The 18,057-nt window shown below is 59.3% G+C and overlaps 3 protein-coding genes and 1 long non-coding RNA gene across 9 annotated transcripts in view; 3 read left to right on the top strand and 1 right to left on the bottom strand.

Moving 5' to 3' along the window:
* Positions 1–1,330: 1,330 nt before the first annotated feature.
* NLRX1 (NLR family member X1) lies at positions 1,331–7,867 on the top strand. 5 transcript variants are annotated; one of them, XM_032133736.1, is made up of 11 exons: positions 1,331–1,461; positions 2,233–2,359; positions 2,457–2,584; positions 2,781–2,841; positions 2,937–3,104; positions 3,211–3,308; positions 3,497–4,113; positions 4,482–5,896; positions 6,698–6,784; positions 6,868–7,119; positions 7,229–7,867. In XM_032133736.1, exons 3-11 carry the CDS (start codon positions 2,464–2,466, stop codon positions 7,545–7,547), a joined length of 3,138 nt encoding a protein of 1,045 aa, XP_031989627.1. In that variant the 5' UTR covers positions 1,331–1,461; positions 2,233–2,359; positions 2,457–2,463; the 3' UTR covers positions 7,548–7,867. The 5 variants fall into 5 exon arrangements, with proteins under 5 accessions (XP_031989627.1, XP_031989626.1, XP_031989630.1 ...); XM_032133735.1 differs by lacking the exon at positions 1,331–1,461 and adding an exon at positions 1,627–1,743; XM_032133739.1 differs by lacking the exon at positions 1,331–1,461 and adding an exon at positions 1,627–1,743 and having other exon boundaries at positions 7,327–7,417.
* Positions 7,424–11,783, top strand: PDZD3 (PDZ domain containing 3). Of its 2 annotated transcripts, none has more exons than XM_032133744.1 (10): positions 7,424–7,505; positions 8,878–8,905; positions 9,124–9,188; positions 9,398–9,609; positions 9,747–9,933; positions 10,016–10,152; positions 10,226–10,430; positions 10,588–10,784; positions 10,886–11,056; positions 11,229–11,783. In XM_032133744.1, the coding sequence occupies exons 2-10, from the start codon at positions 8,895–8,897 to the stop codon at positions 11,271–11,273; spliced, it is 1,230 nt and encodes a 409-aa protein (XP_031989635.1). In that variant the 5' UTR covers positions 7,424–7,505; positions 8,878–8,894; the 3' UTR covers positions 11,274–11,783. The 2 variants fall into 2 exon arrangements, with proteins under 2 accessions (XP_031989635.1, XP_031989634.1); XM_032133743.1 differs by lacking the exon at positions 7,424–7,505 and adding an exon at positions 7,965–8,269.
* A 1,150-nt stretch (positions 11,784–12,933) lies between these two features.
* LOC116455647 lies at positions 12,934–13,919 on the bottom strand. The gene is made up of 2 exons (XR_004244441.1): positions 13,655–13,919; positions 12,934–13,326 (listed from the first exon to the last, which is right to left on the bottom strand). It is a non-coding gene; the product is annotated as an uncharacterized LOC116455647 (long non-coding RNA).
* Positions 13,920–14,084: 165 nt separating this feature from the next.
* CBL (Cbl proto-oncogene) overlaps positions 14,085–18,057 on the top strand; it is a 35,492-nt gene continuing 31,519 nt past the window's right edge. The window contains exon 1 of the mRNA XM_032133721.1: positions 14,085–14,421. Within this exon, the coding sequence (XP_031989612.1) occupies positions 14,275–14,421 (147 nt within the window). The 5' untranslated portion in view covers positions 14,085–14,274. The remainder of the gene's footprint in view (positions 14,422–18,057) is intronic.

Below are 18,057 nucleotides of genomic sequence, written 5' to 3'. Positions count from 1 at the left end.
GCGTGGATGAGGGTGGGGTTTAAGCTGTGGCCCTGGCTCCCTGGGAACACCGGTCAAGCCTCAACCCACCACAAACTGCTTCAGCCCCTTCGGCCCACGGCTGTATCAGGTTCTGCCTCTCACCGGTGCTGGGATGGCAGGCAGGCAGGCAGAGGTATGGCCACTCACCTCCATGCATGTCCAGGCCACCTTTGTCACACGCAAAAGAAGAGCAAATGCTTCATCACCTGGCTGGGGGTTGCTGGAGGGGAGACTGGGCTAGAACAGGGAGGGGATGGGGCTTCTCCCAGGGTTTTACCCCTCCCCCAAATCAGGCAATAAAACAGTGTTTCCTTCTCACTGTGTGGACACCATTTGTCCTGTCCCTCTGCCACGGGCAGCCTGGGATCTCTGTGTGTGTCCCTGCCACGCTGGACCCTGAGCTTTTCCAGCCTTCACCATGTCCACAGGTGCAGAGGAGGCTGGACAGTGCGGGGTACGTGTGATCCCGGGGGCAACCATGCAGAGAAGTGCAGCCATTGAAACTCACATTTCCACAAGACACAGGCGTGAGCTGCTTTCTCCCTGGGACAGCTTGCCAAAATAAATGCAGGTAACAGCTCAAAGGCCGGGGGAGTCTGCTGGCACAGCTCTGTTGTGGCAGCTGGTCAGGTGGCATTTGCCCAGGTCCTTCTGCCTTGCTGGGAGGGGGCTGCGAAGTGGGACCAGGGCACTGCTGCCCACAGCTGCAGCCTGGCAGGAACCAGGCAGGGTGGAGGTGAGGCCCTGGGCTCTCCAGGCTGGGCTGCACACGCAGGTAAGTGCCCCGCAGGGACGGGGTGCCAGGTCCCAGCTTGCTGCTGGCACTCACCAGTGCCCAGAGGGTCCCGGGAGCTGTAGGGCAGGAGGAGATGTTGCGGTTTGTGTCGGTGTTTCCGAGATGCCAGCTGTACTTGTTGGATTTCACACATCAATAAAACTTATATTTATAGTGTACTGCCTGGATGTCTCCCTTTGCTGAGAGCCTCGAGGGCACACGTGTGAGGGGGGGGGGGGGGCTGTTGTCAAGGGATTTGGGATGCAAATACGGCCTGGCAGCCTTACCCAGGTGTGACCCCTCAGTCCCAGCACCCCTGGGTGGGCTGGCACTTCCCGGGAGAGCAGCCAGGGACTGAGAAGAGTGCATGTGGCCCCACTGACACAGCTGTCCCTTGCTGGGCGGCCAGAGCAGATCTGCCAGCAGCGAGAGGCAGGTACAGGTGTGCGTGTTTGTGTGTGCATCACGTGTGTCAAACTGGCACAACCGGGCGTGCTGGGCTGCCCTGCCGGCAGAGCCTCCCCCAGCTCCTTTTCCCGGTGGGGAGGGATTCTCGGCAGAGCAGAACTCGTCCTTGCAGGCTGCAGTTGCACAGCCGGGCAGCAGCTGGGGATGCAGAGCCGCCAGATGTGTCCGGAGGACATCCCCGCCTTGCAGCACATCTGGTAAGACCCCAGGCCCCCAGCCCTGCGCGTGGCTGTGTTTGGGCAGGGAGTGCGGATGTTCCCCCCGGCCGCTCTCCCATCCTGCTCGGGGAGCTGGCAGGCGCCGGGCGTGGGGCGGGACAGGGCAGGAAGGCGTTGCAGGAAATTCAATCTGCGGAACAGCCGCCTCCGCAGCGGAGGCGTGCCCGGGACAGGCATGGCAGGAGGCGGATGGGCAGCTCTGGGCTGTGCTCCGTGAGCACGGGGAGCTCGGCTTTCCCGGCTGGAACCCTGCTGGACGAGGTAACCCCGCTGCTTCCAGCGCCGCCGCCGCTCTCGCCCCGTTCCGTGCCGGCCTCCGTGCCCTGGGCTCCGTGCCCTGGGTGGGCTCCGTGCCCCGGGCTCCGTGCCCCGGCACCGCCACGGCCCCGGCCGTGCGGCGGGGAGGGCACAGGGAGCGAGGGCACGAGTGCCACGGGGGGCCCGAGAGGGTCCCGAAAGGGCTCTGCAGTAGGAGGGCAGCACGGGGCCCTCGGCTCAGCAGAGCGGCTGGGAAGGGGTTGGACACTGGGGATGGGACACAGTGGGGTTTGTTCCTGCAAAGGCAGCGAGGTCGGGACACCCGTGTTCAAGGTCGGCTTCTCTGCCCCTGTGCCTCAGTTTCGCCATGTGGATAACATAAAAAGGGACTGTAAACAGCGTGGCTTGTGGAAGGTGTGAGCAAGCTGTCACCCTGCTCGTCCCTTCCTCTCTGATGGGGTTTGCTTGTATCTTTCTTGCCCCGTGCCTCAGTTTCCCAGGATGTTGCGGGCTGTGAGCACCACCCGAGCTCCTGAAGGATCACCCTGGTGAGCCGGGGCAGGAACCTGAGTCAGTGCCAGCACAGCCGGTTCTGCCAGACCGGACTGCACTGGGGCAGGTAAGGCTGGGCAGGGCTCTGCTGCAGCACAAACCTACAGCCCCCAGTGCTCTGCAGAGCACCCCGGAGCCCCTCACCCACCTCCCCTGTCTTTCAGGTGGAGGATGTCCCGGGCCATGCAGTGCCAGAGCTGCCTGCCCTGGGGCAGCTGGGCACAGCTGCCTCGGTCCCTGGCAGGGAGCAGGGGGACCCGCAGTGTGTCTGTGCGTGCTGCTGCAGTGCCAGGTGAGCTGGGCTCTGTGCCTCTGGCACTCTGTCCTGTCCCCAGGGAAGCCTGTCCCTGTTGGACATCCCTCCCCAGCTGGGCAGGGATGTGGGACACCCCAGCAAGGTGTGAAGCCAGTGGGCTGGGTGGGGTTAGCTGGGCTGGGCTGGGCTGGACAGGGCCATCCCTGACCATGTGCATTCTTCCTCCCCACAGGTCCTGCAGGCAGGTGCTTCCTCAGGAAGATCCTTCGCACAAGCAGCATCTCCCTCCCCAGGTACAGTCAGTGTCACACGGCTGGGGCTCTGCCAGAGCACCTGGGTGGCTGAGCTGGCTGCCTTGGCACCAGGACACTGCTTTGCTTCCACCTAGAAACACACCCAGACCCACCTCCCTGCCTGCTCTGACTCCAGCCCACCTCCTCTGCCTCTCCACGGGTTTTCTGGGAATGCACAGCCCATGGCTTGCTGACCTGCCTTCACCTCCCAGCCGTGCCCCTGCCCTGGCCCTGCGCTCTCCTGCGGTGTGGGGAAGGAAGGGGTGAGCTGGCTCCTCTCAGCACTTCCCACGGCCTGGCTTGTGACCTGCCCACCCTGCCCCAGGCAGGGTTTGGAGCTGCTCCTCGTGACACTCCCTCCTCTTGCAGGGGCTGTGTTCGCTACCAGGGAGGCTCCCAGCAGAACTCTGCTCAGCCCGGCTCCTCTGGCCATGCCCAGTCCCAGCTGAGGAACGTGGCCTCTTCTGGTGAGTTTGCAGCTCTGTGCGGGAGGGAGGGTCTCACACAGCGGGGTGGGGGCAGCTGCTGTCCTGGGCAGTGTGAGGGTTCCCCATATGGGTGCTGTCCCCTCTCTGCAGTGGCTTGGGGCAGGCAACTTCCCCAGTCCCCTGCCAGGGAGAAGCTCTTGTCAAGTCCAACACCTTCCTCCTTCCAGGTGCCATCAAGAAGCACCAGAAGAGCCTGTCTGCATGGTTCAGCCACCAGCCTAATGAGGAGAGGCAGTTTGGCCCTTCCTTCTCTCTGGATGCCGTCCACGTGGACCCAGTGATCCGGGAGAGCTCCCTGGAGGAGATTCTGAAGCCCTCCCCTGACTTAACCATCCAGAACCAGCTCCAGCAGCCCTCCAGACGGGTTATCAGCCTCCACAACCTCTTTGACACGGACGCTTGCGGGCGGCAGGTGAAGAATGTGGTGCTCTACGGCACCGTGGGCACGGGCAAGAGCACCCTCATTAAGAAGATGGTGGTGGATTGGTGCCACGGCCGCCTGCCCCGCTTCGAGCTGGTCATCCCCTTCTCCTGCGAGGACCTGTCCCACAGCCACGCCCACATCTCCCTGCGGCGCCTCATCACCAAGAAGTACCAGCACCTCCGGGATGTGGTGCCGGTGCTGGAAGCTTCCAACCTCAAGGTGCTCTTCATCCTCAACGGCCTGGAGCGCCTCAACCTGGACTTCCGCCTGGCTGGCACGGAGCTGTGCTGTGACCCCAACGAGCCCGTGCCTCCCTCTGCCATCGTGGTCAACCTGCTGCGGAAATACCTCCTGCCCGAGGTCAGTGTTGCCCTCCTTTGTGCTGGGATGAGCCCTGAGGCATCACAGGGAGGGCTGTTGTGATAGTTATTTGCAGTCCAGCTTGACTGGGAGCAAGCAGGCAGCCTCCACTCGTGGAGGGACTTGCCAGAGTGGCTTCATGTCACTGGTGGGGTCTTTGGGGAGGCCTGGTAAGGTGATGAAGGCTGTGAACTCCCAGACTGTGTCTATGTCTAGCAGGGAATGGGGAAAGTTCTTCTGTCCCCTCCAGCACCCTTTTTGCACCAGCTTTGTGAACCGCAGCCTGTGGATGGGGTGCTCCTTGTGCACCTCTCTGTGGGTTGTGCCCTGGTGAGCAGCCCCAAACCCATCCACCCCTGTGTCCCCAGGCCAGCATCATCGTCACCACACGCCCGTCGGCCGTGCGCCGCATCCCCGGCAAGTACGTGGGACGCTACGCCGAGATCTGCGGCTTCTCCGACACCAACCTGCAGAAGCTCTACTTCCAGATGCGTCTCAGCCAGCCTGGCTGCACCGGAGAGAAAGGCCAGGATTGCAGCTCTGCAGAGCAGGAGAACCTGGTGGAGATGTTGTCGAGGAACTTGGAGCGCCACAACCAAATAACGGCTGCCTGCTTCCTGCCCTCCTACTGCTGGCTGGTGTGCACCACCCTGCACTTCCTCTACTTCACCAGGACGGTCCCTCCCAGCCAGACCCTGACTGGCATCTACACCAGCTTCCTGAGGCTCAACTTCAGCGGGGAGGTGCTGGACAGCACCGACCCCACCCACATCTCCATGATGAAGTATGTGGCCAAGACAGTGGGCAAGCTGGCCTACGAGGGGGTGATGTCCCGCAAGACCTGCTTCTCAGAGGAAGACCTGCAGCAGTGCTTTGAGGTGGAGATGAAGACTGAAAGCGAGCTCAACCTCCTGGAGGTTTTCCGCAGCGATGTCTTCCGCTTCTTCCTCAGCCCGTGTGTGCAGCCAGGCAAGGAGCACACCTTTGTCTTCACCATCCCCGCCATGCAGGAGTACCTGGCAGCCCTGTATGTGGTGCTGGGCGAGAAGAAGACCCTGGCCCAGAGAGTGGGGCAGGAGCTGTCAGAGGTCATCGGGAAGGTGAGTGAAGATGTGGCTGTGGTTGTGAACATCATCTCCAAGGTGCTGCCCCTGCGCTTCCTCCCCGTGCTCTTCAACCTGCTCAAGATCTTCCCTCGCTACTTCTCCCGGGTGAGCGGCAAGGACAAGGATGCCATCGCTCACACCATGGCAGAGGAGCTGTTCAAAGAGGAGGACTACTACAATGATGATGTCTTGGACCAGATCAACTCCAGCATCCTGGGTGTGGAGGGCCCCGTGCGCCACCCCGATGAGGCCCCCGACGATGAGGTCTTTGAGCTCTTTCCCATCTTCATGGGTGGGATCCTGTCCCGCCGCAACCGCGCCATCCTGGAGCAGCTGGGCTGCTCCATCAAGAACCTGGCAGCCTTCGAGATCGCTAAGGCCATGAAGAAGACGGTCATCAGGAAGGGCCGCAAGGGCCTGCCCCCCTCTGAGCTCATGGACTACCTGTTCTTCCTGCACGAGTTCCAGAACGAGCGATTCACGGCCGAGGCCATCCGCTCCCTCCGTGCTGTCAACCTCTCCTCCGTCAAGATGACCCCTCTCAAGTGCTCTGTGCTGGCTTCTGTCATGAGCACCACGTGCCACGAGGTGGAGGAGCTGAAGCTGACCTCCTGCAACCTGGACAGCGGCGGCTTGAGGACCCTCTTCCCTGTCCTGCTGCGATGTAAAGCTCTCCAGTGAGTACCACCTCTTCCTGCCCTTGGGCACTGCTCAAAAATTGGGTTCTTCCTCGCCTCTGCCCATCACGGGGATGCTTTAGGAGCCCAGGTATGGAAAAGCTGAGGATAGGCGTTTTTATCCTCAGTGCAGACCTAGGAACTACAGCTCCCAACATGCAACACTCCTTGAGCAGCCTTTCTAGGGCACTGCGTGCTGGGATTTGCAGTCCCAGCTCACCCTCCCGCAGGAATTTTGGGAAGTTCCCTGCAGCTGGTACAGGCTGGGCAGGCTGCCAGCTGTCCTGGCAGACCCGCGTCCCTACGGGAAGTTCCCCGGCATCCCCGTGTCGTTAGCTCTGTGAGGAGTTTGGTGTCCCAAAGGTGGGAGTCTGGGCTGTGCAGATGTTCCCACAAACGTTCCAGAATATCTGTGGAGCTGCAGGTCTTCCTGTCGCCCAGGTGGTGGCGAGACGTGCTCAGCACAGATGGATCGGGCTGTGCAGCTGGGCTGTGCCGCACTTCCTTCCTCCAGATGCTCAGGAGGGCTTGATGGAGCCCTGATCCCTCCTCTGACCTTCACCCACCCCCTGAAGACTTCACCATCCCCTTCCTCTTGCCCTGCTCCTGCTGGCACTGGCTCTGCTGGCTCATGCTCCGGTGCGGTGTCACTGTGCTCCCTTTGGCAGAGGAAGCTTGGAGTGGCCTAGTTTGGGGAGCCCAGGGAGGATGGTGATGGGCAAAATGGAGCGGGCAGGGCTGCCAGGCTCACAGGTAACAGCCATTTTGCTCCTGTCACCCCCATGTCTTGCTCTGCACCAGTCTGCAGCTCAACAGCCTGGGCTCCGACGCCTGCAAGGAGATTCGTGATCTGCTCCTGCACGACAAGTGTGTGGTGAGCAGCCTGCGGTGAGTACGGCCCCCGCCCTGCATGACACTGCCACTGCTGCCCACCACGTGCCCCGGCACTCCCTGAGCTCCCGTGTCCACAGGCTGACCAATAACCCCGTGGGCGAGCAGGGTGCTCGCTACCTGGCCGAGGCGCTGGCCGGCAACCGCTCGCTGACCCAGCTGTCGCTGCTGCACACGGCGCTGGGGGACCCCGGCGCCGAGGCCATCGCCCAGCACCTGGCTGAGAACCAGCACCTGCAGGAGCTCAACCTGGGCTACAACTCCCTGACGGATGCGGCAGCCCTGCGTGTGGTGGAGGTGGCCAAGAGGCACGAGACGCTGGACAAAGTGCAGTGAGTCCACTCTGCCACGTCCCTGCCCTTTTGCCCACACAGCCTCCCTGTCCTGTCTGCCTCTGTTCCTCCCCTCAGCCCTCACTGGTGTCTCCTGCTGCTTTCCCAGCCTCTACTTCAACGACATCAGTGAGGATGGCAAGAGGGCGTTTGACAGCCTGCGCATGGATCGGGATGGCGTCAGGGCTCTGGTTTTCCTCACGGCAGGCACTGATGTCTCCGATTACTGGTCCCACATCCTGAACGTGGTGCAGAGGAACCTGCCCTTCTGGGACCGCGAGCGGGTCCGGCAGCACCTCGCCCTCCTCCTGCAGGACTTGGAGAGCAGCCGCAGCCAGACTGCCAATCCCTGGAGAAAAGCCAAATTCCTGCGAGTCGAGAGCGAGGTCAAGAAAATGCTGGGGAAACTGCAGGATGGGACCCTCTAACCTGCTGCCCATCCACCAGCCAGGGATGGGGCAGTGGAGGGTGCCTAGCAGCACATTCCCTGCGCCCTTACCCACCTAGAGATGCTGAGTGGATGGTGCTGTCAAAGGTGCCGGGTTTGTGGGGCTCAGCCTCCTCTGCAGGCGAGGCTGAAGTGTGGGAATGGGACAGAATCCAGGCCAGGAGCAAATGGGACTTGTTCTTCTGGGCTTGTGGAAACCCAGCCCCTGCACCCCAGCCAGAGCAGTGGCAGGCAGCAGGACTGGGGCTTGTCTGTGAATCTTTTGGGAGCATTAAAGTGCACCACTTTGTTTCCACTGAAGCGCACTAGTGCCAAGACGTGATCTGCTCTTCGGGCCCTTCCTGGGGTGGAATGTGGAGCTGCCCCTCCAGCAGCTGGAGCGGAGGGTTCTGCCCCTTCCCCATCTCACAGGGTGTGCGTGGAGCAGCCCCCCTCTGCTCCAGTGCTGAACCAGTCACTCTTCCCCTTGTGTGTCCCCCTGGAAGCCACCAGGAGCTGTCCACACGCTGGGTGTCCCGGGGTGCTGGTCCCTGCTCCCAGCTCTGACTGGCAGTGCCCTGGGGCTGGGAGGGCAGGGGAGACCTCTGGGCTGTTTAACCATTAAACCTGGGGCGTCTTGGAAGAGGCGGGGACACTTCCCTGCCACTTCACCCTGTACCTTGCTCCCTCCTGCAATCCCTGCAGCCATGAAGCAAACAAAAGGTACGTGCCGGGGAATCCTCTGGAGACCCTTCCCCATACACACAGGCCCTGCTGCTGCATGGAGCAAGGCAATGCCAGAGCCCAGGCAGCCCGTGGAAGGGAGCTGGAGGCATGCAGGAAAATGTCTCATTGTGGGGATGCCGGGGAGGAATCCCCTCTCCCTGGGTTTGGGGTGCCTTGTGCCCCAAGAGGTGGGGAGGGGTTTTGTGGGGAGGTATGTGCCACGGAAGGTCTCTATCTCCTTGCTCCAGCAGCTCTCTGGGGTCCTGGTGAACCTTCTCACCCCTCACTGAAGAGCCTTGTAAACCCCCAGGACTGAGCTCCATCTGCCTGGCCCTGCTTTTCCCTCACTGGGCTGGGCAGTGAGTGCCCATGGGACCTGAGCAGCAGGTCCTGCTGTTTGGGAATGCAGGAGGACAGTGGTGACAGGGCCAAGGAACAACCTGTGCTGAGAGACAGAGGGGCTCGGGGGCTGTGTGGGCTTGGCAGACCCCCTCACCTGGCATGGCAGGCTCAGCCTGCGAGTGGACAAGCCTTGAGTGCTCGAGGGTGTGGGGTCTGCTCCCAGCCCACCACTTCCTGTGCTGACCTCTCCTCTCCCTCTGCAGGGCTCGAGGGAGACAAGATGTCCATCATGTAAGTGCTGATCTCCCCTTGGCCAGGGCCTTCCTGGGGCGCAGGAGAGATGTGGGGAATGGTCCAAGAGGGAGATGCCCTCTGGCTTTCCCCAAGGAAAAGGAGGCACAGGCCCCAGCTAGCCCTTTCTGGGAGGAACAGGCTCCCCAAGGCTGGGGGAGGCAGGGACAAGGCTGTCCTGCACTAAATGTGGCCTCTCCTGCCCTTTATCATTTCAGAAAATTTGAATTTAATCCCAAAGTTGGGATCGACAACCCTGCCTTGACACTGACTGAGGACACGGGTAAATACACACCCTCATCTCCCAGGGCATCCTTCTGTCTGCATGGGGTTGTGGCACCTGGGCACTGCTGGGGTCCTGAGCTCTTTCACACTGGGGGCCTGTGGGAGGTGAACACAGGAGGGATGAGCAGATCCCCAGCCCAGGATGGGGCAGAGAACTCGTGTGAGGATCCCTGCAGGGCCCTGCTCACGGGCTGTGCTCCCACACAGACGGCGAGGGCGTGGGGGAGCCCCGCTTCTACCTCCTGACCAAGGACAACACGGAGACCTTCGGCTTCTGCCTCCACGAGGAGCTGGGCTGCCAGGGCCACGTCATCCGGCAGATCGAGCTGGGGGGGGTGGCCCAGCGCAGGGGGCTGCAGGACGGGGACCGGCTGCTCCAGGTCAATGGCCACTTTGTGGACCACATGGACCACGTCAGGGTAAGCTGGGAGCATCCCATGGGAACGCCTGGATCCCCCCAGCCAGGGGCACAGAGGGTCCATGACCCCTGCTGACCCCAGGGACACCCCATCGGAGGGGAGCGCCTGCCCAGGGTTCACAGCCTGGGGCCTTCCAGGTGGTGCAGAAGATCAAGGCCAGTGGGAACCAGGTCCTGCTGGCGGTGCTGGACGGTGACTCCTACGAAGCCGCCAAATCCCTGGGCAGGGACCTGTCCCAGATGCTGCCGGACGACATCCGCCCACGCCTGTGCCACGTCATCAGGGACAAAAGCGGCTTTGGCTTCAGTGTGTCGTGTCCGGAAGGTAAAGCAGGATGCTGGCACCACGAGCCTCCCTGCTGAAGCACCCCCCTCACCCCAAAGTGCCCCTTCTGCTCCTCCTGCAGGCACCAAGGGCACCTTCCAGCTGTCGGTGCTGCAGGACGGGCCAGCGGACAGAGCAGGGGTGCCACCAGGCTCCTGGCTGCTGGAGCTCAACGGGGACAGCGTGAAGAGCTACTCCCACACACAGCTCACCAAAAAGGTGCCTGCTCATGGCGTGGAGGGTGAGGGATGGGGCTGAGAATGTCACTGAGCACCCCGTGCTTCCCATCCAGCTTAAGCAGAGCGGCAACAAGGTCACACTGCTGGTGGCATCCAGTGCCGTGGAGGAGTTTTACCGCCTGCGGGGCCTGCGGGTCACGGCTGCCTTGGCAGACACCTCCTGGCTCCCCTTCAAGGTGCGGGAGCTGCACCTGGTGAAGGGCCCTGCTGGCTACGGGTTCCTGCTCAAGGAGGATGACTGCAGCTCGGGGGGCGTAGGTGAGGGGGCCGAGGGGGGCAGTTTGTACTTGAGCAAGGCACTTGTGAGGGTTGGGAGGAGCCCAACTGGGACCCTGTCCCCACCTGCACACGGGGGCCAGCAGAGCCAGTTCCTCCCTGCGAGCATCTCCCCCCTCCCTCTGCCCCGCTGTGGCAGGCCAGTTCCTGTGGGATGTGGATGTGGGGCTGCCGGCCGAGCAGGCAGGGATGAAGGAAGGGGACCGTGTGCTGGCGGTGAACGGGGAGAGCATCGCGGGGCTGGACCACGAGCAGACCGTGCACAGGATCCGCGCCCATGAGGACCAGGTGACGCTGCTGGTCATCGACCCCGCTAGTGACGAGTTCTACCACTCGGTAGGTTTTGGGGGCATGGTCCTGCCCTGGCTGGGGAGCCCTGGGGTGGGATGGGGGTCCTCCACAGGGGCTGTGCATCCATCCCTCTTCTGCTCTTCCAGATCGGGCTGTCCCCTCTGCAGTTCTTTGAGGACAGTGACCCTGCCTCGGGCTCCTGCACGCCCTCCCTGCCCTCTCGCAGTGGCTCCCCTGCACTCTGTGATGTTGAGGTGGGACCAAAGGGACCTGTGTCCTGGCTGATGGCTGCTGCCAACAGTATAGAGATCATACAGGTAACTCCTCAGGGCAGTGCTCACAGCGTGGCAGTGCTCTGAGTCCTGCCACCCTCCTATTCTGCCCATCCTAATATTTCCCTGCCACCTGTGGTGCCAGCAGGAGGAGGCTGTGTGGTCCCCTGGCCATGGGGGCCAGGCAGAAAGACCCCTCCAACCTGTGTCCCCACAGAGCCAGCGCCAGGAGGAACAGACGAAGTTGTGCCAGGCGTTCTAACAGCCCAGGAGCCTCTGGACAGGCTCCCCCACACGGCACCTCCACCCAGGCCACATCCAGCCCCTCGGGCTGCAGCACTGCTCAGCATGGACCCTGCACACGCAGCTCCTGTGTCTCCATGCCTGGCTCAGCATGACACTCCCAGGGACTCGTCCCTGCTCACCGAGGATGGCTCCGAGCTTTTATCAACCACAGTGGCAGCTCCTTGTAACCTGACCGCAGACCTGTGTCTCTGCCTGCCCAGCTACCTCCAGGGATTTCTCAGGACATTGCACTGAAGTCCTCACCCAGCTCCAGGCTCTGGGAGTTCCCAGGAGAGCTGAGGCACTGCCCTCCGCACTGTGACCCAGGGGACTTGAGGGCTGGCTCAGATCTGCACACGCATGGACATCTCCCCTGTGCTTGTCCTCTCATGCTCTCCCTGAACCCGTGGGCAGTGAGTGTCCACCACCCACCACCACACTGTCCCTGCACCACCCTTTTGGGGTGTGATTAAAGGACAAATCCACACTGCTGTTTGTGTGGGTGATGTTATGGACAGCACTGTGACTTGGCAGCGCGTCCCAGGGCCAGATCCATCCTCTCTTCCCAAGCCTGGAGCTGGGCAGTGGATCTGGGAAGCTCTCCAGGTGTGCTGCTGAGGAGGGAGGAGCTGAGAGCCATCCTGGGAGCCCCTGGGCACTGGATCTCCTGGGATTTGAGGGCGATCTCCTGTAGGCATCCCTTGTGCTCCACGGCAAGGGTCATTCCTGAGGGTTCCCCTTGCAGGTGACACATCAGGAGCATCTGTTCATGCCCTGCCAGGGCTCTGACAATGCTGGGGGCAAAGGGACTGGGGGGATCCCACCAGGGGAAGTTTCACCTCTCTGCCGAGTGTGGGAGAGTGAAAATAAGCGTGGAGTTTTGCATGTGGCCAAGAACCACAAACCTCTGGCTGAGGTTTTACCTCGGCCCCTTCTCGAGCACGAACGGAAACGCGATAATGGAGCATCACCCCGTCAGGCAGGGAAGTCGCTGCCTCTGTGGTCTCCTCTGAGCTCAGTGCAGACATCTGGGGTGCAAGGAGTTCCTGGCCAGAGCCTTTGGGAGCTGACAGCTCGGGAGGGAGCAGGGCTGACCAGCTGCAGGGTGGTTTGGGGCTGAACAGTCAAGGGAGAGGTGGGATAAGCTTGGCTGGGAGCCCCCAGCAGCACCAAGGTGTGGGATCCCTGCATCTGTCCCAACAGTACCAAGTGAAACCCTCCCAGGAGTCCCAAGTGAGACAGTCAGAACAATCCCAAGCAAAACCAACCTTTGCTTGAAGTCTCACACATAGCTACAGCCCCGACGTGGAGTGAATCATGCCCAGGGAAGCAGATAGTCGGGAATGCAATTGCTCAAGCGTGTTCCCTGATCTCTTTGGATCAGAGCCATGGTGATTTTTGTACTTGGCTCTCACAAAGCTAGTGTTGCCCTCCCCAGTTCTCTCCCCAGGTACTTGTGGTAGCGTGGAGCTGGCCAGGGCACCCGCTGGTGGTCAGTCCGGCTTGACTATTAGCCAGAATCCATTAGCACCTAATGGGAAAAGCCTCAGGAACACGGCCTCAATAAACGTTGACATATTTGAGGTCAATATAATCCTTAGGAAAATTTACCCAGGTAATTAAAGCCAGACAAGGAGTTGCCTGTCCCAGAAATATTTACCAAGCTTTACCAAAGGCAATAAAATGAAGACAGGGAGTTTTATAACCAATCCATGCTGTGCTCCCTTGTTGTGTTTAGTGCTGCTTCCTGCTGGCCTGTCGATCTGGCTCCTCAGCAAGTGGCTGCCACAGGGGAAGCAAAGCTCCCTCGAGGAGGCTGGTTGAGGCTGTGCTGTCCAGCCTCCAGGCCCGAGTTTGGGGTGCTCGTGTTCCCCAAAGTGATGTAGCCAAACTGCAGCACCTGCAGTTTTCCTTTGCCTGGTTTCCTGTCGCAGCCCCTGTGGTGAGGCTGTTGCCGTGTGGTACCAGCCACAGCTGTTCTTTGCAAAAGGATGTGTCCTTCTACCTTGGAGAGGAGATGAAAAGAGGATCTGAAGGCAGCAAAGAAACAGAGTATGAGCCCATGCTGTAATTTTTTGAAATTTTTGGTGGTGTCAGCTCTGACAAACTCAATCCTTGGTTCCCTTTAGATTCCCTGGTCCCCTTTTCACTCCCTAGTTCCCTTTTCTCTCCCTTGTCTCCTTTTGACCCCCTGGTTCTCTTTTTTGCCCCTGGTCCCTTTTCCCTCCCGGGTCCCCTTTTCTCTCCCTGTTGCTCTCGCTGCCCCGGTCCTGCTCCTTCTCCCGTTGGAGCCGGGATGTCGGGAACACCCGGTGGGCTCTGCCTTCCCCTGCCCTTGCGGGGAGACGTCTCAGGTACCTGCCAGATGTACTGCCACGCTCTCCTGTTCCCATTCCCTCCCTGCCATGGGGACGCCGATGCTGCTCCTGCCTCGGGCACATCCCTCCCCGGGAGAGGGGGGGGTGCGCCGCCGCTTCCTCGCGTCCGGGCCGTTCTTAGAAAAGGGAAAGCGCCGTCAGGAAAGGGGAAGCGATCCTGTTTCGCAAGCTCGGCGCGGGAAGGGCGGCGAAAGGCCGCGGGTCCCTCCCGGGGGCGGCGGGGCGAGCGCGGCCCCCGCGTTCCCATGGCGACCGCGCCCCGCCCCGCCCCGCCCGCCCCGGCCATGGCCGCCGCGCCGCCCTCACGCCGCCGCACTGCGCATGCCCCTCGCTGCCCCGCCAATCAGCGCCGGCTCCTCCCCGGCGGAGGGGGCGTGACCGGGCGCGCGGGGGGGCGGGCGGCCAATCAGCGCCGGCGAGGAGGGCGGGGCCTCGCTGGAACCGGGCGCCGCCGCCGCCGCCGCCACCGCCCACGGCCGCCGCCGCCGCCGCCGCCGCCCTGCCCGGCCCGGCCCGGCCCGGAGCGCCCTCAGCCCGGTCCCTTCCAGGGCCGCGGCCTCGGTGCCGGACGGGCCCCACGGGCCGGGTGTGGGCGCCCCCATGTCGGCGCCGCTGAAGAAGGGCCCCGGCGGGCTCATCGGGCTGATGAAGGACGCGTTCCAGCCGCACCACCACCACCTCGGGCCGCACCAGCCCGGCGCCGTGGACAAGAAGATGGTGGAGAAGTGCTGGAAGCTCATGGATAAGGTGGGGAGGGCGGTGGGATGGGAGCGGCCGTGGGGGGCTGGGGTGGCTATGGGACTCTGGGGTCAGAGGGGGTCTGGGATGAGCCTGGAGCCGTGGGGTTGGCTGGGAGAGAGCTGTCTGTGGCTCAAAGAGAAATATTTGGGGGGCTGAGAGGTGTGTGGGCACAAAATGGGGTGCAGCGCTTTGGGGGAAGGATGTAGCGAGCATGGAGTGACAGGACAAGGGGGAATGGCTTCACACTGATGGAAGGCAGGCTTAGATGGGGTATTGGGAAGAAACTTTTCCCTGGGAGGGTGGTGAGGCCCTGGCACAGGTTGCCCAGAGAAGCTGTGGCTGCCCCATCCCTGAAAGGGTCCAAGGCCAGGTTGGACAGGGCTTGGAGCAACCTGGGATACGGAAGGTGTCCCTGCCAGGGGCCAGAACAAGATGAGCGTTAAGGTCCTTCCAACCCCAAGCATTCTGTGATTCCATGTGGAAGCTGGTGGAAAGGTGAGCGATAGAGGAGAGGCCAGAGGCTGGATGGGAATGGGATGCCAAGATGGGAAAGTATGAAGAGAGATCAGCAGCTCTGCAAGGAACAAGCTGGAGGAAGAGGGGACAATTTGGGATGGAGGATGCAGACTTGCTTAAGAGGATCTGGGATGCTCCCCCAGGGCAGTGGTCACAGCCTTAAAGCTGCCAGAGCTCAACATTTGGACAGCACTCTCAGACACTGGGTGGGATTGTTGGGGTGTCCTGTGCAAGGCCAGGAGTTGGACTGGATGATCCTTGTGGGTCCCTTCCAAGCCAGGATATTCTGTGATATCTGTATATCATATACAGGTATAGATGACGATAATCCTGCAGGTGCTGGGGTGGGCACTGGTGGTTCTGGGAATGGGTAGGGGCTGGTGGGGAGCTGCAGGGGGTGACAGCAGCAGGACAAGGGAGAAATCTAGGATTTGCTCCTTGCAAGGTGTGCCTGGGCCTGTGATACAGGCTGGTGTGTGGGTACTGGATAGTGAAGCTTTGTGGCAGGTCCGGTTATTCCTTTTGGAATGAGCAGGAATGTGTTGCTGCTCTCAGGACAAAATATTTTCCTTAGAAGTGAGGAAAAACTGTAAAATCCTGTAAAGAAACCCTTCTGCAATAAGTACATGTAGTTACAGAAAGATAAAGTATTAACTGATGTTAAACAAGAAAAACTTGTGGCGTGGGAGTTGGAAAGGCCTTCTTCCAGTCCCACACCTTTAGGAGGGGCACGGCTCTCTGGGGTCATTAAGACTCTCCCCTCCTCCTCCTCCTTTTAAAATGCCAGGAAATGGCTTTTGCCGGGGGCAGGGCACCAGACCTTTTGGCCTGCTGGTGTGATGGGATATTTGATTTACTGGCCTGGCTAGGTGTGCTGGTCAATCCAGAGTTTTCAGAAATCCTGGAGAGTTGTCAGGGAATGATGTGGTGAGTGAGTGCAGGCACACAGAAATGGGCACAAAATAAAAATCTAACGTTCTTGTATTTCATTCATACTTCCTGTTCAGCCCTGAAATCAAGGCTAAGCTTGACACATTGCAGTCTGAAATGTGCATTTTATGGCACTGGGTTCAGCACCTTAAAAGTAGTGCAGAGTAAGAGCATCACCCAAGTTGCCCCCAGGCCTTGGGGACTGTCACCTGGCCACCTTCTTCCCCTCTGGGAGCAGAGCAGGCAGGGCTTTTGGGCATCCCTCATCCAATTGCCCCTCAGGCTTATGCATTCCCACTTTTCCTTCTCCTTCCCCTGCATTGTTTATCCATGCAGTGTCTGAACCTCCTGCAGTAAGTGCTAAAAGCAGGCAGAGCAAATGACTTCTTTAAAGGCATATTAAATTATATTCCTGCCAAGAAATCACTCTGTGTTGGCTGGCTCAACAAAAGCCAGGGTTTATAGTTGTGCCTTGCTGTGCCTGTGATGAGCTTTGATCACCTACAGCGAGACTGGGGCAAAGAAAAAAAGCCTTTTGAGAAGTGCCATTGGCTCTGTTACAGACACTGAGGGCCAAGCACAAGTGCTAATGTAGGGAAGGCAGTTTGGGCATGGAAACAGGATCCTAAATAAGTGTAACCTGTAAGAATGCTGATCTTCATGTATAGGATATGTAGATATGGATGGCAACTTGTATTTGACCTCCTAACCTGCTCTGTTCAAAGGAGAAGACTGGCCTGAAAAAAAAAGCTAGTTATCATTCTGAAATTATATTTTGATTATATTTTGAAATGCAGTGGGATGTTTTGTGGGGGGAAATTTCACAGCTTCAGGTCTTTAGAGCGGGTTGGATGTGTGCTCCCTCCACTGACAGAAAAGCCAAGGCTGGTGCTGTATTTGTCACAAGTTACATCAACCTCATTTGACTTCAGGTTTACTCTTAGGCAGCATCCAGAAGCTCTCAGGCTTAAGGTCTTGTTCAGTCTGATTTGTACAAAAGGAAAGATCTGGCTCTGAAAAGCCTTTCAGATTTCAGTTAGATTTCAGCTGTACTTCTGCACACTCAGGAGAACACATCTGAATTAAAATCTTTTTAGTGGTGTAGCAAATTGCCAGTGAAGCTCATGGTGAGAAGGGCTAAATGAATGGAAGGTGTTGAAAATGGGTTAGATTTCTGGGCCAAGAATGTGAAATTCCAGGTGCAGATAAAAAACCTGCTCGTGTGCATGTTTAATAGATGATGTTTTTGCCTCTCAGAGCTGCGTGCTGTGTCTGTGTGGGTACACTACACTCACGACCTCATTTGTTAGTCTGCATAATTAGCTGGTGTTGTCAAAGCATTCGTGCATCTCTGCTTTCGGATGTGACTGATGAATTTCCTATGCAAGTTGATTCTTGTCCAAATATTTCCCCTGTAATGCTCTCCATAAGCTGCCTGACATATTTATGTCTTTCAGATTCTTTCATTTGAAGCCCTAATTTTTTGTCAGTACCATTCCTCCCACAGCTGCACGTGGTCACACAGAGCATGGACATAAAATACCCTTTCCATCCCTGTGGATGTTCCCCTTCAGCTGAATGAGGTGATATTTATGCATTTCTCTGCAGAACAGAGATTTAAATGCAGCCCCCTGGAGTTCCCTGCTGTGGGTGGCATTTGAGGAATAGGTGGGTTAGTCATGAGCTGCTTGGGATGGAGCAGAGGAATGGTGGGATTCATGTGGGAAGGCTTGGAGGAGGAAGAGGAGCTTTGAGATAAAGCTTCTCTAAAGGGTTTCCTGATACCATTCAGTTCCTAGAACTGAGACAGAGAAGTGCCACTGCAGGTCACCTTCATTGTGAGTAGAAGAAAGGCCAAACACAAATCCAGCAAGAGATAAGAGATGCTTGAGTAGGTTTTGTTTTGCTGTTGGCTGAAGCTGGAATGAGGTGTGATCTCAGTACAGTTGGCTGTTCAGCTGCTAAAGGAAGGAGAAAAATGGGTTTTCAGAACTGCCCTGGAAGAGAAAATTTTACCTGGGAGTAGCCCCTGGATGCTCGTCAGGCCTGGGACTCTTAAATCCAGAATTAGTCCAGGCAAGCTGCAGATTGTTGAGGGGAAAGATTCAATTCCAGGCCTCAAAGATCTAGATGAGATTGTTTGTCCTAGAATGAGTAGGTAACAGATTCTTTCCTCAAAACTGAGTTGGGGAAACT

This window comes from Corvus moneduloides, chromosome 25, assembly GCF_009650955.1.
Source record: "Corvus moneduloides isolate bCorMon1 chromosome 25, bCorMon1.pri, whole genome shotgun sequence".
Classification (NCBI taxonomy): domain Eukaryota; kingdom Metazoa; phylum Chordata; class Aves; order Passeriformes; family Corvidae; genus Corvus; species Corvus moneduloides.
Note: the sequence above shows the minus strand (reverse complement) of the source record. Positions and strands in the feature narration are given on the sequence as shown.